Source organism: Coregonus clupeaformis, chromosome 31 (genome assembly GCF_020615455.1).
Source record: "Coregonus clupeaformis isolate EN_2021a chromosome 31, ASM2061545v1, whole genome shotgun sequence".
In the NCBI taxonomy this organism is placed as follows: domain Eukaryota; kingdom Metazoa; phylum Chordata; class Actinopteri; order Salmoniformes; family Salmonidae; genus Coregonus; species Coregonus clupeaformis.
In genome coordinates this window covers 10,470,700-10,487,507 of record NC_059222.1, presented here as the reverse complement: position 1 = coordinate 10,487,507, position 16,808 = coordinate 10,470,700, and the positions used below count along the sequence as shown (strand labels likewise).

The following is a 16,808-nucleotide window of genomic DNA, read 5'->3' as shown; positions in this document are numbered from 1 at the left end:
ATGTGCATATTTTAATAAAACACTCAATTTAAAAGTTGGATCACATACAGTGCCTTCAGAAAGTATGCACACTCCTTGACTTTTTCCACATTTTGTTGTGTTACAGCCTGAATTTAAAATTGATTACATTTAGATTTTTTGTCACTGGCCTAAACACAATATCGCATAATGTCAAAGTGTAATTATATTTTTACAAATGAAAAGCTGAAATGTCTTGAGTCAATAAGTATTCAACCCCTTTGTTATGGCAAGCCTAAATAAGTTCAGGAGTAAACATTTGCTTAACAAGTCACATAAGTTGCATGGACTCACTCTGTGTGCAATAATAGTGTTTAACATTATTTTTAAATGACTACTTAATCTCTGTATGCCACACATACAATTATCTGTGAGGTCCCTCAGTCGAGCAGTGAATTCTAAACACGGATTCAACCACAAAGACCAGGGAGGTTTTCCAATGGCTTGCAAAGAAGGGCACCTATTGATAGATGGGTAAAAAAAAAGCAAACATTGAATATCCCTTTGAGCATGGTAAAGTTATTAATTACACTTTGGATGTGTATCAATACACCCACTCACTAAAAATATGCAGGCGTCCTTCCTAACTCAGTTGCCGGAGAGGAAGGAAACCGCTCAGGGATTTCACCATGAGGCCAATGGTGACTTTAAAACAGTTACTGAGTTTAATGGCTGTGCATGTGACAAATACAATTTGATTTGATTTGATAGGAGAAAACTGAGGATGGATAAACAACATTGTAGTTACTCCACAATACTAACCTAACTGACAGAGTGAAAAGAAGGAAGCCTGTACAGAATACAAATATTCCAAAACATGCATCCTGTTTGCAACAAGGTACCAAAGTAATACTGCAAAAAATCTGGAAAAGCAATTAACCTTTTGTCCTGAATACAAAGTGTTATGTTTGGGGCAAATCTAATACAACACATTAATGAGTACCAGTCTCCATATTTTCAAGCATAGTGGTAGCTGCATCATGTTATGGGTATGCTTGGAATCATTAGGGACTTGGGAGTTTATCAGGATAAAAAAGAAACGGAATGGAGTGAAGCACAAGTAAAATCCTGGTTCAGTCTGCTTTCCACCAGACACTGGGAGATGATTTCACCTTTCAGCAGGACAATAACCTAAAATACAAGGCCTTGAAGAATTTTCAAAAGAATAATGGGAAAATGTTGCACAATCCAGGTGTGGAAAGCTCTTAGAGACTTAACCAGAAAGACTCACAGCTGTAATCACTGCCAAAGGTGCTTCTACAAAGTATTGACTCAGGTGTATGAATATTTATGTAAATTATATATTTCTGTATTACATTTTCTATGAATTTGCTAACATTTCTAAAAACATGTTTTCACTTTGTCATTATGGGGTATTGTGTGTATCCATTTTGAATTCAGGCTGTATGTAACACAACAAAATGTGGAATAAGTCAAGTGGTATGAATACTTTCTGAAGGCACTGTACATCTACACTCTAACTAAACATAAAAAAATACAATAGTAGTGTGTTTTACATTAAAATACATTGGTTGTTTTCTCAGAAAATCCCAAATTTGGCATGTCCCACATCATGTTTCTCTGACTTAAAGATTTTAACCCACTTAACCCCCAAATTTCTCCAAGTTTACACAATTATTGTAAAGCCCTAATTTAATTTCTTGCTTTGACAAAGTGATTTCTGAAGATTATTATTTATTTCATTTGATTAGTGATTAATGTCCCACAGGTTTAAGGTCAACCCCGTTACGTGAACTGAACTCTGTTTAAATACGGTAAAATTATTCCTTTTTAAATATTTTTTTCAAAAGGAGATGGAGATGGGAAAACATGTTTGTTATGACATTAAACATGTGCTCTTTATGACAGAATGTTAAAATGAGGTGAAATAAAAAGTTACACTACCCGAAAAGCCACTCTATTCGTGGAACGAACCTTCTGTGTTCACTGATCTGTGAGGGGGTTGGATAGGTGTCCATTCCTCCCATATCTATGAACGCAGACTGGCTAGTGCCTACTTCCTGTCCTATAGGACCAGGGCTAGGGGCCGTAGAGTCCTGTCATCCAAAGGCGCTCCAGAGAGTTCCACAAACACAGAGAAAGAGTGTTTCTCTCAGTTCCTATTTTTCTCTTCCAGGCGTCCATTTTCAAATGTCTCTGAAGGCATTTCTCTAACTGTAAAGGATGTCATGCTACTTGCTTAGCGAGTACCACTTCCTCCCGATTCGGCCCATACCTGGCGCAAACTCAGGACCTCTGCCTTACAAACACACGTGGCCGCCCTCCTCAAGCGTCTTAGCCGATCGCACCACCTCAAAAGCTAGCTAATGAGGCGACGCAAGCGGGACACTTCAGGCTGAGGAGGAAGTTTCACACATCCTCATGTGCTACATAAGTACAAGAATGTTTACAAAAAACGAAGTGTCCGATATGTCACCCAGGCAAGCAGACCTTCCCTGCAAACAATAGTCCCACTATAGTGAAAAATATAGATAGAACAAAGAGTACATATGAGGACCCCACCACTGTGTTGTTAGGTAGTTTGTAAGGCTGTCCCCCAACCTCGTCGATGTAAAATCCTATAGGAAATATAAGAGCCGCCATACAGAACAGGATCACTGTGTAGGAGAGAAAACATTTTAGAAACACAGTCTTCTTAAAAACACTATTCACAGTGCATCAAATTTAGGGAGCAATATCGCTTACAACATTGAAAAAGTATGCAGCATCCAGTGTACATGATCTCAGGCTAAATTCTATATTGCGTTTTCATCGTCATTGAAGCCTGACCTAAGTGACATACTGTATATCATGTTCTCATGTAGTGTGAATAGTCTGAATACCTATAACCACACAGTTATATCTAGTCATTATGATCAATAACTCCCAGAATAAACCTACTCAGACATTACTCACCACTCTGATATCAAAATATACTATAGATATTTTTGATTTTTAAAATGTAACACCTCAGCACTCAACAAAATTGATTTACATTGTCATTATTTTGTTATTATTATACATCAAGAGGTTATTTTTGCCCAATAATGATTAGCCTAAAATAACCTCTCGAAGTATAATAATAACAAAATAATGTTATTCCGTCATATCCCTTGGACCACTAAAAATCCCTCCTACTGGTTTTAGCTCCGCTAATAGCAGCCCCATGGTCTCATTCCCTTTTAAAATAGCAACAGGCCCATTTACTGTAGCCTATGTGTTCAAGGAGCCACTCAGCACAGCCACAGTTACCACACAAAATATTTTTCCTAAATGAAACCCAAGTGACATTAATCTCAAATCAACTTGCTAACATCCATTAGTGACATAACAAGAATCTCAAGGTGCTTTGAAGCTGTAGGCCAACTAACGGCTATGCCTCAAATGACCCTATTCCCTAGTCTGTACTACTTTAACCAGAGCCCACATAGGGGATAATAGGGATTCTGTCTGGCCCCACTCATGAATGAAATGGTGACTTAGTGTTGGCTATGTTTCTGTACTTATTGTATTGTGGTTTTTGTCTCTTTGCCGTCACTGTAAATGAGAACTGGTTCTCCATTGACCTGCCTGGTTGAATAACCGTTAAATAATTCAAAATTAAACATACTCCCAGTGAAGGCGATCCAGCGGGCGTAACGGGTGGCTTCGCGGTACCAGTGTGACGCCACTAGCAGACCGCAGGTCACCGTGAGGGAGATGATGCCCAGGATGATGAAGAAGAGGGTGGTGACCCACTCTGGGGGCAGCCGCGGGGGGATACAGGTCCGGTCACGACCGTGGATGGTCTGGCACTGCCGCACCAGGCCTACCGTCAGGGAACCTAGAGAGAGAGAGACAGAGATCAGTCAGGGTTAGATCACACACGACAAGCAGTCCCGCTGTCAGAGCACCTACAGAGAGGGTGCTTAATCACATAGACACACAGAGGGAGAGTATCTTTCATCACACACAGAGCATACTCTCGCTGTTCAATTGTGCTGTCACACCACAACAAGATATACACATTGTTTTATTAGAAGAAGCATAACCCATAGCAGCAGATTGCATCAGTTATGAAATATCCCTCAACTTGTGATGGTGCCACCATTAGATAAGCTAAGATCTGTATGAGGCATGACGGCATTACATCGCCGTCTGGACTAATGACCTCCCTGGTGACACCGGATTCCACTTCCAGTCCCCTGTGACCACACAAAGTAGAGCTCAAGGAGGGTTGGTATGATAACAAGGCCGAAGAGTGGGACTCTTAGGACCTGAACCAATGGCAGGGGTCCCTGAGGAATCAATCAATGACGTAAGACTCAGATGGCTCAGGACCAGAGCCCTTAACACCACAGAGAGAGATGAGAGAGAAAAGAGAGAGGGAAGAGAGGCCTTACATCAGAAAGTAACTCACTGCCAAAGAGCCTCTCCTCTCCTGCCTCAAAGCCTGGCGGGTCCAATTATGTCAGTTATCTAGGCCTGCTGAAGACATTACGCTTTCGACAACAACAAGATCATATACGAACTCCATCCTCTCTGTCTGTCCCTGACCCAACACAGAATATGTAAACTCAGCAACACTCAACCCCCTCGTCAGCTATTAAGGACAATTCACCAGTATATATTTTTATGAGAGAAATGTAAAATTAAATCCTCCCTCTCCATTTTTCCCCCTCTCTCGCTCTAAGTCTCTCATGAGGCGAGGAATTTGCCAGCACCTTGTGTCTTCCAGAGGCTCAGGACAGAGCGGAGAGAGGAACAGAGGATGGAGAGAGAGAGGAGAAAGGAACTGAGGCTGGAGAAAGAGCGGTTAGAGGAGAGAGGAACTAAGGCTGGAGAAAGAGCAGAGAGAGAAACAGTGGGCAAGGCACAACCATTTTTTATCTATTGGATTAGAAAGATGGATGGAGATTAATTTAGTAATTGGACAGATCGGTCTGGCCCTGCTGAGACTTAGAAATACCCCATTATGTCTCTGAAACAAGAACATACATCACTAAAGAGGGGAGGGAAGGAGTATGGACCAATATGATGAGCATCCCTCAAAGATTTAAGGACATAGTATACTGCCCTTGATGTGAGTATACTCGCAAAGATAGGGACTTTGTCCTTAGATGCCAGCATTGAGGCTTAGTACTAGCTATTAGGTAATTTGCCATTCAGTGTTCAGTATGTAAAGCACAGAAGGCTGCTGAGGGGAGGACGGCTCATAATAATGGCTTGAATGGAGTGAATGGAATGGTATCAAACACATAGAAACCATCTGTTTGATGTATTCTATACCATTCCATTTATTCAGTTCCAGCCATTACTATAAGCCCGTCCTCCCCAATTAAGGTGCCACCAGCCGCCTGTGATGTGAAGACACACACGTAGGCCGACTGTAAATGGATGTACAGTGCCTTGCGAAAGTATTCACCCCCATTGGCATTTTCCTATTTTACAACCTGGAATTAAAATGGATTTTTGGGGGGTTTGTATCATTTGATTTACACAACATGCCTACCACTTTGAAGATGCAAAATATTTTTTATTGTGACACAAACAAGAAATAAGACAAAAAACTGAAAACTTGAGCGTGCATAACTATTCACCCCTCCAAAGTCAATACTTTGTAGAGCCACCTTTTGCAGCAATTACAGCTGCAAGTCTCTTGGGGTATGTCTCTATAAGCTTGGCACATCTAGCCACTGGGATTTTTGCCCATTCTTCAAGGCAAAACTGCTCCAGTTCCTTCAAGTTGGATTGGTTCCACTGGTGTACAGCAATCTTTAAGTCATACCACAGATTCTCAATTGGATTGAGGTCTGGGCTTTTACTAGGCCATTCCAATACATTTAAATGTTTCCCCTTAAACCACGCAAGTGTTGCTTTAGCAGTATGCTTAGGATCATTGTCCTGCTGGAAGGTGAACCTCCATCCCAGTCTGAAATCTCTGGAAGACTGAAACAGGTTTCCCTCAATAATTTCCTGTATTTAGTGCCATCCATCATTCCTTCAATTCTGACCAGTTTCCCAGTCCCTGCCGATCAAAAACATCCCCACAGCATGATGCTGCCACCACCATGCTTCAATGTGGGGATGGTGTTCTCAGGGTGATGAGGGGTGTTGGGTTTGCGCCAGACATAGCATTTTCCTTGATGGCCAAAAAGCTCAATTTTAGTCTCATCTTACCAGAGTACCTTCTTCCATATGTTTGGGGAGTCTCCCACATGCCTTTTGGCGAACCACAAACGTGTTTGCTTATTTATTTCTTTAAGCAATGTCTTTTTTCTGGCCACTCTTCCGTAAAGCCCAGCTCTGTGGAGTGTACGGCTTAAAGTGGTCCTATGGACAGATACTCCAATCTCCGCTGTGGAGCTTTGCAGCTCCTTCAGGGTTATCTTTGGTCTCTTTGTTGCCTCTCTGATTAATGCCCTCCTTGCCTGGTCTGTGAGTTTTGGTGGGCGGCCCTCTCTTGGCAGGTTTGTTGTGGTGCCATATTCTTTCCATTTTTTTAAATAATGGATTTAAATGGTGCTCTGTGGGATGTTCAACATTTCTGATATTTTTTCATAACCCAACCCTGATCTGTACTTCTCCAAAACTTTGTCCCTGACCTGTTTGGAGGGCTTCTTGGTCTTCATGGTGCCGCTTGCTTAGTGCTGTTGCAGACTCTGGGGCCTTTCAGAACAGGTGTATATATACTGAGATCATGTGACAGATCATGTGACACTTAGATTGCACACAGGTGGACTTTATTTAACAAATTATGTGACTTCTGAAGGTAATTGGTTGCACCAGATCTTATTTAAGGGCTTCATAGCAAAGGGGGTGAATACATATGCACACACCACTTTTCCGTTCTTAATTTTTTTGAATTGTTTGAAACAAGTTATTTTTTTCATTTCACTTCATCAATTTGGACTATTTTGTGTATGTCCATTACATGAAATCCAAATAAAAATCAATTTAAATTACAGGTTGTAATGCAACAAAATAGGAAAACGCCAAGGGGGATGAATACTTTTGCAAGGCACTGTAATGTTGACCACAGCTGTTATGCCATGGCTATTGACATGGCATCCTAATGTATATAATTACTCATTACTAAACCAAACTACTGTGTCCTGTTCCTCATTCATTATAGAGATCCAGTTTGCTTCCCAATGACCAGAATCACAAATGAATGGAAGACTAATATGTTAACAACCCTGATACAGATCATGTTATAGTACCGGACAGAGATCTGAGTGGAAAACTTCCCATCAATGGTGTTTTTTTTTTTACTTAAGCTGATTTGTTTTGAAGATATACCCTTTCATTAGTTTAGCTAGATATACAGTAGTATACATGTGTCAACTATGAGGTACCATACAAGCCTGCAGCGAGAGAGCATACTGTACTATAGTGAACTGCTGTATGCTCTCGTTGGCTGGCCCTCACTACATATTCGTTGCCAAACCCACTGGCTCCAGGTCATCTATAAATATCTTCTAGGCAAATCCCCGCCTTATCTTAGCTCATTGGTCACCATAGCAACACCCACCCGTAGTATGTGGTCCAGCAGGTATATCTCACTGGTCATCCCCAAAGCCAACACCTCCTTTGGCCGCCATTCCTTCCAGTTCTCTGCTGCAAATGACTGGAACGAACTGCAAAAATCTCTGAAGCTGGAGACACTTATCTCCCTCACTATCTTTAAGCATCAGTTGTCAGAGCAGCTTACCGATCACTGCACCTGTACACAGCCCATCTGAAATTAGCCCACCCAACTACCTCATCCCCATATTGTTATTTATTTTGCTCATTTGCACCCCAGTATCTCTATTTGCACATCATCTTCTGCACATCTATCACTCCAGTGTTAATACTAAATTGTAATTATTTTGCACTATGGCCTATTTATTGCCTTACCTCCATAACTTACTACATTTGCACACACTGTATATAGATTTTCTATTGTGTTATTGACTGTATGTTTTGTTTATTCCATATGTAACTCTGTGTTGTTGTTGTTTTTATCGCACTGCTTTGCTTTATCTTGGCCAGGTCGCAGTTGTAAATGAGAACTTGTTCTCAACTGGCTTACCTGGTTAAATAAAGGTCAAATACAATTTTAAAATTAAAGTAGTGCACTGTCCAGTACTGTATGCACACTATGCTGATCTCTCTCAGCCCCTCCATTTTATACACAGTATGTCCTGTTCCTTCCCTATACATTCTTTCATCAAAACAAAAGTAAACAGACCATACATAAGCTACCACGACTACACATCTGTACCATTTCATTTCCTTAGTGAAAAGGTCCTGCATCATAGACGGGTTGGTTGTTTAGAAACAACACCAACACGTGCGCAACTATGAGGCAAAACAGATGAGGTTGGCTTAGATCGTTGACATATAAACTATATTTGAAAACATAAATAAATGTGCACAATTAGCACTTGTTGTCTCTCAACTACATTGTTACAGTTGTTGGATAGCTAGCTAGTGAATTTTTGCAATATTAGCATAGACGTGACAGGCAAAACACCTCAAAACAAGACATGGTTTTCAAGAACAAGATAAAACTAGCTGAAACGAGCCACCTACGATTCCCCACATGGTAGCTTCTTGTCATTGTTGCTAGCTATCTGGCCATCCAGAATCACAACAAAACACGGCCTTCTGCCCCATTGAAGCGTGGACATTGTTTTCATGATGTTGTCAGCTAACCCATCTATAGAAGCAGTGTGTCACATATTCTATTGTCAAAGAATCAAAGATACTGATTAAATGTTACAAAAGTGGCGTAACTATATCCTGTCATGACACAATATTCCCTCTCTTAAGCAAGCTTACACATCCATTCCATAGTTTGACAATGATCTAAATGGTACTTTTTGTTCCTTGGCACTCTTGGAGGACATTTCTAATTCTCGGAACTGTTCAGCAGCTGTTTTATGTGTGTAACACATCAGGCTTGTCTGATAGCCAGGGCTTTGAGACAGAGGGAGGTGTGTGTGTGTGACTGTGTGTGATTGTGGGCCAATGTCTGTAGTTAGTAAACACTTCCCCTTGCAGCCCCAGTCAGTCCCCTGCTGCTTCAGACATCACTACAGAATACCTGCGTAACAACCAAGAGTTACGTTAGTATAACACACACACACCTCTATAAACTTGTATAAAGCTTCACATCCTGGATAACTACTTAGAGGACAGAGGTTTGCTGTAAACAAATAAACCATCATTATGAATTTCCAGGCTAAACTACAGGTGATGAGAGAGAGCCATTTGTGTTTATAACAACATCTGCCAATCTGATGATGTCACTGTCAACATCTGTTTATCTGTGAGCAATGAGCATCAACATCTGGGTGCTGCCAAAATGCTAGACTGGCAAATGAACTTAATTGGCAGGAACAACTAGGTCTATGCATTTATCCATTTCACATGAACAAAACAATATGTTTGGAGCTCAGATACACAAACAGGGCCTTCCAGTCAAGGCAATTTCCTTGATAATTGAGCTGTGAGTGCTTCATCTGAAAGAATTCTCCCTCCCAGCGGACCTCATCAGGAAAGACTCCACACATCTCCATTTACAAACAACGCTTCTCTCCACCTGGTAATTACTAGTAGACAAATTAGGCTGGAACAAAAGGCTTTTAACCCTGCTTGATTTCATACCTTCTCTGTTGTGTGGGATGAAGGGATGAAGTCTCACAAGGGAAGTCTGGTTAGTAATGACTGAAAACACAATATGGGTGGACCTCAAGCATGTTTCTGTTTCTTCTTTGCATCGTATGTTCTACCTGAATGCTACTGGACTGTGTTGTAACAGTGTAATGTAGGCTATAAATTGTACATTTTCAGGTTTGCATAAATTCTCAATGTGCTGAGCACATAAGACAGTTATAACATTGTTATAACCATGTTTTAAAACCTTTGATGAATTATGTGATCTTGTGTGAGGGAAGTGGGATATTATATTCCATTTTACATTTTAGTCATTTAGCAGATGCTCTTATCCAGAGCGACTTACAGTTAGTGAGTGCATATATTTTCATACTGGCCCCCCGTGGGAATCGAACACACAACCCTGGCGTTGCAAGCACCATGCTCTACCATGTGAGCTACAGGGGACTCGTTTATATCTAGTTTGGTCCTTCCTATGTTTTAATTCTTTGTCCCGGTGTATATGATGTATAAAAAAGAAAAGTATGATCGCAAATCATACCGTTAAAATCTAAACACAGGACTCAATAAATTACATCTCTGTCCTGGTTCCTACCTCACAACAACAAGGGGAAAATGTCACCTATCCCCGTCGGTTATGCAGTAGGCCACAGCATGGAACTACAATCTGCTGGCTCCAGCTGTAGCTAAAGGTCACCAGCTCATTTCAAGTGGCCCGTTTTGTAGCTGTAGCAGTAGCCTAACTTTTCTTATTTTACTGCTGCTCTTCACTTTACCATGTCCTCAAACTGGGTACTGTAGATGAAATACCAATGCCTCAGTCTGTCTGTGTCAGATGCATATAACAGACAGAGAGTGAGTGAGTGGAGAGCTGAACAGACCGCCAAGGGCATAGCTGGATAAGTGGCACTCACTTCACGTCTCTGTCTGACACACAATTTGTCAACTGTCATCCCGCTCAGGGAGGTGAGTTGGTAGCTGGTACAGGAAGGCTTATACGCCTTGAAGGGACATGGGGTATCAGAGCATGTTGGGGCGGAAAAGTAGAGGGCAGTTCATTTATCAGCAGCTGTGGAGGATGATGATGGGTGGTTTGAGGACATGCCCTGAGAGGACGGGGGAGAGAGAGAGAGAGAGAGAGAGAGAGAGAGAGAGAGAGAGAGAGAGAGAGAGGTGAATGTGAAGTGAATTCCTAGAAGAATAGTGTGTCAATGCACATTATTGATCATTGTCAACAAAGGCCCTTAAGGGCCAAACAGGCTGTGGTGTGTGCATGGCTGTCAAGTAAATATGTCAATTAAGTTAAATGAGCTCACCTAACTTACCAGCTGCATCTCCTGTGTTGATCCAGTCTGGATTGGCAATACTGGCTATAGCAAAGATATCTGCTGCTAGAAAGAGACATCCTGATATGACGGTGAGTTTATCCATTTCTCAGACGTGGATGCTCTCTTCTCTTCTCCCTTATATTGAGTCAAGGTGGAAAGTCTCCTCTATCTCGCCCCCTCCAAAGGCAGATAGGATAAAAGAGAATCAGGCATGGATTTCAACGTCCCATATCAATGTTTTGGTCATGCCCAGTGGATGTATTGTCGTCGTCCTCTTGGTAGAAGGGCAAGCCTCTCATCTTTACCGCGCGTACGCGAAGTCCTGGTGTAGGATTTATGCAAAGCCGTTTCTGTTACCTTCCCACTGCCTTTTAACTATCGACCATGGCCGTGGCTATGAACGCCCGCTGTTTCACCCATTACCATTGCTCAGTATTGCAACCTGGTAGCTTATGGTGTCCGGAAAATATATTTGAAAGATGAGTGGAATGAAAACTCAAATGTTTTGCGACCATTTCGCCGTTATTATGTTATTAAAGAGATGCTTGCAAGCGTGCACACTATACCGCTTATTTCCTGTGTCCCTTTCTCTTCTCCATCTGAGATGTCTTCATTGCAAACAAATGGAAATTCCATAAAATACATATCTTATATGCAATGGTCTGATTTCATAATCTGCCAATATTCCCTTCAATAGAAATATCGTTATTTGTCCCTCATGTTATGCCCGTCAGATGTATCCATTCGAGGTTATAATGTAGCCTAGCAATGTAGTGAAGGGGGGGGGGGCATCAGTTCAATGGAATCAGCTGTAACAAAACTCGCTGTTCTCTGGCAATGTGAACCTAGCGACATTAAGGTGACGTGATCATACGGCTAAATATCAAAATAAAAGTCCCCCAGAATTTTTTTGCATGACTGTTAAAGGATGTTTTTCTGATTTAAAATCCCAAAGATTATAGTTTAAACTGACTTAAACATACATTTATTGAAAAAAAAAAAAGAATATATTATTGAAATAAATAAACAAATATCTATTTACTGTCTATATTTTTTACTATAATGATACAACAATAACATTTCCATTTACGTCATTTAGCAGAAAGATTACTTTATCCTATCCCAGGTATTCCTTAAAGAGGTGGGGTTTCAAGTGTCTCCGGAAGGTGGTGAGTGACTCCGCTGTCCTGGCGTCGTGAGGGAGCTTGTTCCACCATTGGGGTGCCAGAGCAGCGAACAGTTTTGACTGGGCTGAGCGGGAACTGTGCTTCTGCAGAGGTAGGGGGGCCAGCAGGCCAGAGGTGGATGAACGCAATGCCCTCGTTTGGGTGTAGGGACTGATCAGAGCCTGAAGGTACGGAGGTGCCGTTCCCCTCACAGCTCCGTAGGCAAGCACCATGGTCTTGTAGCAGATGCGAGCTTCAACTGGAAGCCAGTGGAGTGTGCGGAGGAGCGGGGTGACGTGAGAGAACTTGGGAAGGTTGAACACCAGACGGGCTGCGGCATTCTGGATGAGTTGTAGGGGTTTAATGGCACAGGCAGGGAGCCCAGCCAACAGCGAGTTGCAGTAATCCAGACGGGAGATGACAAGTGCCTGGATTAGGACCTGTGCCGCTTCCTGTGTAAGGCAGGGTCGTACTCTCCGAATGTTGTAGAGCATGAACCTACAGGATCGGGTCACCGCCTTGATGATAGCGGAGAACGACAGGGTGTTGTCCAGGGTCACGCCAAGGCTCTTCGCACTCTGGGAGGAGGACACAACGGAGTTGTCAACCGTGATGGCGAGATCATGGAACTGGCAGTCCTTCCCCGGGAGGAAGAGCAGCTCCGTCTTGCCGAGGTTCAGCTTGAGGTGGTGATCCGTCATCCACACTGATATGTCTGCCAGACATGCAGAGATGCGATTCGCCACCTGGTTATCAGAAGGGGGAAAGGAGAAGATTAGTTGTGTGTCGTCTGCGTAGCAATGATAGGAGAGGCCATGTAAGGATATGACAGAGCCAAGTGACTTGGTGTATAGCGAGAATAGTGGTGAGAGCACGTGGTGCGGAGACAGATTCTCGCCACGCCACTTGGTAGGAGCGACCGGTCAGGTAGGACGCAATCCAAGAGTGAGCCGCGCCGGAGATGCCCAACTCGGAGAGGATGGAGAGGAGGATCTGATGGTTCACAGTATCAAAGGCAGCAGACAGGTCTAGAAGGACAAGAGCAGAGGAGAGAGAGTTAGCTTTAGCAGTGCGGAGAGCCTCCGTGACACAGAGAAGAGCAGTCTCAGTTGAATGACCAGTCTTGAAACCTGACTGGTTTGGATCAAGAAGGTCATTCTGAGAGAGATAGCAAGAGAGTTGGCTAAAGACGGCACGCTTAAGAGTTTTGGAGAGAAAAGAAAGAAGGGATACTGGTCTGTAGTTGTTGACATCAGAGGGATCGAGTGTTGGTTTTTTGAGAAGGGGTGCAACTCTCGCTCTCTTGAAGACGGAAGGGACATAGCCAGCGGTCAAGGATGAGTTGATGAGCGAGGTGAGGTAAGGGAGAAGGTCACCGGAGATGGTCTGGAGAAGAGAGGAGGGGATAGGGTCAAGCGGGCAGGTTGTTGGGTGGCCGGCTGTCACAAGTCACAAGATTTCATCTGGAGAGAGAGAGGAGAAAGAAGTCAAAGCATAGGGTAGGGCAGTGTGAGCAGAACCAGCAGTGTCATTTGACTTAACAAATGAGGATCGGATGTCATCAACCTTCTTTTCAAAATGGTTGACGAAGTCATCCACAGAGAGGGAGGATGGGGGAGGGGGAGGAGGATTCAGCAGGGAGGAGAAGGTGGCAAAGAGCTTCCTAGGGTTAGAGGCAGATGCTTGGAATTTAGAGTGGTAGAAAGTGGCTTTAGCAGCAGAAACAGAGGAAGAAAATGTAGAGAGGAGGGAGTGAAAAGATGCCAGGTCCGCAGGGAGTCTAGTTTTTCTCCATTTCCGCTCGGCTGCCCGGAGCCCTGTTCTGTGAGCTCGCAATGAGTCGTCAAGCCACGGAGCAGGAGGGGAGGACCGAGCCGGCCGGGAGGATAGGGGACATAGAGAGTCAAAGGATGCAGAAAGGGAGGAGAGGAGGGTTGAGGAGGCAGAATCAGGAGATTGGAGGGAGAAGGATTGAGCAGAGGGAAGAGATGATAGGATGGAAGAGGAGAGAGTAGCGGGAGAGAGAGAGCGAAGGTTGCGACGGCGCATTACCATCTGAGTAGGGGCAGAGTGAGTAGTGTTGGAGGAGAGCGAGAGCGAAAAGGATACAAAGTAGTGGTCGGAGACATGGAGGGGAGTTGCAGTGAGATTAGTAGAAGAACAGCATCTAGTAAAGATGAGGTCAAGCGTATTGCCTGCCTTGTGAGTAGGGGGGGGGGCGGTTAGAGGGTGAGGTCAAAAGAGGAGAGGAGTGGAAAGAAGGAGGCAGAGAGAAATGAGTCAAAGGTAGACGTAGGGAGGTTGAAGTCACCCAGAACTGTGAGGGGTGAGCCATCCTCAGGAAAGGAACTTATCAAGGCGTCAAGCTCATTGATGAACTCTCCAAGGGAACCTGGAGGGCGATAAATGACAAGGATGTTAAGTTTGAATGGGCTAGTGACTGTGACAGCATGGAATTCAAATGAGGAGATAGACAGATGGGTCAAGGGGAAAAAGAGAGAATGTCCACTTGGGAGAGATGAGGATTCCTGTGCCACCACCCCGCTGACATGGTCAGACGAGGAGAGAGCAGTAGGAGTAGCAGTGTTTTCAGTGGTAATCCATGTTTCCGTCAGCGCCAAGAAGTCGAGGGACTGGAGGGTAGCATAGGCTGAGATGAACTCTGCCTTGTTGGCCGCAGAACGGCAGTTCCAGACGCTGCCGGAGACCTGGAACTCCACGTGGGTCGTGCGTGCAGGGACCACCAGGTTAGAGAGGCAGCAGCCACGCGGTGTGAGGCGTTTGTATAGCCTGTGCGGAGAGGAGAGAACAGGGATAGACAGAGGCATAGTTGACAGGCTACAGAAAATGGCTACAATAATGCAAAGGAGATTGGGTGTTACATTTCACTGAAACACCCAAATATAACTCTCCCAACTTCCACCTCAGAAACTATAATTGTTGTAAACTACAGCGGTTCAATGTTTTCTAGGAATAGACTAACTTAGTTTATTCAGCTAGCTAACTTGGTACAGTATTCTTCCGTGAAAACCGTCCAGGGCACCTAGTCATATGACGCCACAGCCAACTAGCATGCCGGACTCCAACAACATGGTTTGTACTACCTGGCCTGACGACTCCTGGCTGTCTCTGTCACCAGTCCACCAGGTTGTACTGCTGCTCCAGTTCTGCCTGCAGCTGTGGACCCTTTCTTTCTCTCTTTCTCAATTCAATTCAATTTCAATTTAAGGGCTTTATTGGCATGGGAAACATATGTTAACATTGCCAAAGCAAGTGAAGTAGATAGTAAACAAAAGTGAAATAAACAATAAATATTAACAGTAAACATTAATCTCTCTCTCTCTCTCTCTCTCTCTCTCTCTCTCTCTCTCTCTCTCTCGCTCTCTCTCTCTCTCTCTCTCTCCCTCTCCCTCTCCCTCTACCTCTGAATGCCTGGCTATGAAAAGCCAACTGACATTGACTCCTGATGTGTTGAACTGTTCCACCCTCTATAGCTTCTATGGACTTTGCCACCCCTCCGAGCCTGGTTCCTCTCTAGGTTTCTTCTTAGGTTCCTGCCTTCTGGGGAGTTTTTCTTAGCCACTGTGCTTCTGCATCTGCATTGCTTGCTCTTTGGGGGTTTTGGCTGAGTATCTGTAAAGCACTGTAAATAGCTTTATAAAATACATTTGATTGATTGATTGATCTACATGTTTGCTTCTGTACCATTTAAACTAAAGAAGTTATATCACTATACAGCTATTTGTTACTGTACTGTTAATTCTATAGAAGTTGTCTCCAATAAAGGGGGTGATTTGGAATCCTCAGAGACAGTACTAATAGGATCCAGTGTCATACCATTCAGATTTGCGTCATTAAGGTATTTTTCCCTCAGAAAGCTAGGGCCACCGCTGACGAAAATCGCCATTTTCAAAACAGACCTCTTTTCCAGCACTATACAGTTATTTGTTACTGTACTATTGGAACTATACACGTTGTCTCCAATAAAGGGGGGTGATTTGGAATCTTCAGACACTCTGCTAATGGGATCTGGTGTCATATCATGAAGATTTGCATCATTCAATAGTTTTTTGGAGGAAAACCTACTGTCAACTGTTACCAAAACCGTCTTTTCATTACAGCACTATACAGCTATTTGTTACTGTACTGTTATTCTATAGAAGTTATCTCCAATAAAGGGGGGTGATTTGGAATCCTCTGACACTCTGCTAATAGGATCCAGTGTCATTCCATTCAGATTTGCTTTATTAGGGTCTTCACTGACATTCACATTCACTGCTCACAAACATACTGGAACATTCTGTTTCAACATACACATCCAGACATTGCAAACTGACTCTCACATTTGTGTAATTGCTAAACCATACTCATGATTTTCTTTATCTTCTCTGCGTGTCCTTTTGCACTCCAGTCTGACATGCTGCGCTCACTATCCACCATGCGACCCACAGTCAAGACGGAGGACTTGTTCAAGGTCAGGAAGTTCACAGAGGACTTTGGACAGAGGGCTGAGAGGTCCTGGTCAGCAGGGGTTTCACGACTCCTTACCCGGTCTCTCCTCTCAAGCCCCATTCGTACAACCTCCTGTCAAATAGTACAGTATTACAACACTAGAACCTTGGACTTGTTCGACTAACCTGCATTGGCAAGA

At 43.4% G+C, this 16,808-nt stretch overlaps 1 protein-coding gene across 2 annotated transcripts; it reads right to left on the bottom strand.

Moving 5' to 3' along the window:
- Nucleotides 1-1,449: 1,449 nt before the first annotated feature.
- LOC121547552 (uncharacterized protein C16orf52 homolog B-like) lies at nt 1,450-11,770 on the bottom strand. 2 transcript variants are annotated; one of them, XM_041858888.1, is made up of 3 exons: nt 10,980-11,770; nt 3,629-3,841; nt 1,450-2,636 (listed from the first exon to the last, which is right to left on the bottom strand). In XM_041858888.1, exons 1-3 carry the CDS (start codon nt 11,092-11,094, stop codon nt 2,452-2,454), a joined length of 513 nt encoding a protein of 170 aa, XP_041714822.1. In that variant the 5' UTR covers nt 11,095-11,770; the 3' UTR covers nt 1,450-2,451. The 2 variants fall into 2 exon arrangements, with proteins under 2 accessions (XP_041714822.1, XP_041714823.1); XM_041858889.1 differs by having other exon boundaries at nt 10,989-11,770.
- Between the last annotated feature and the right edge of the window lie 5,038 nt (nt 11,771-16,808).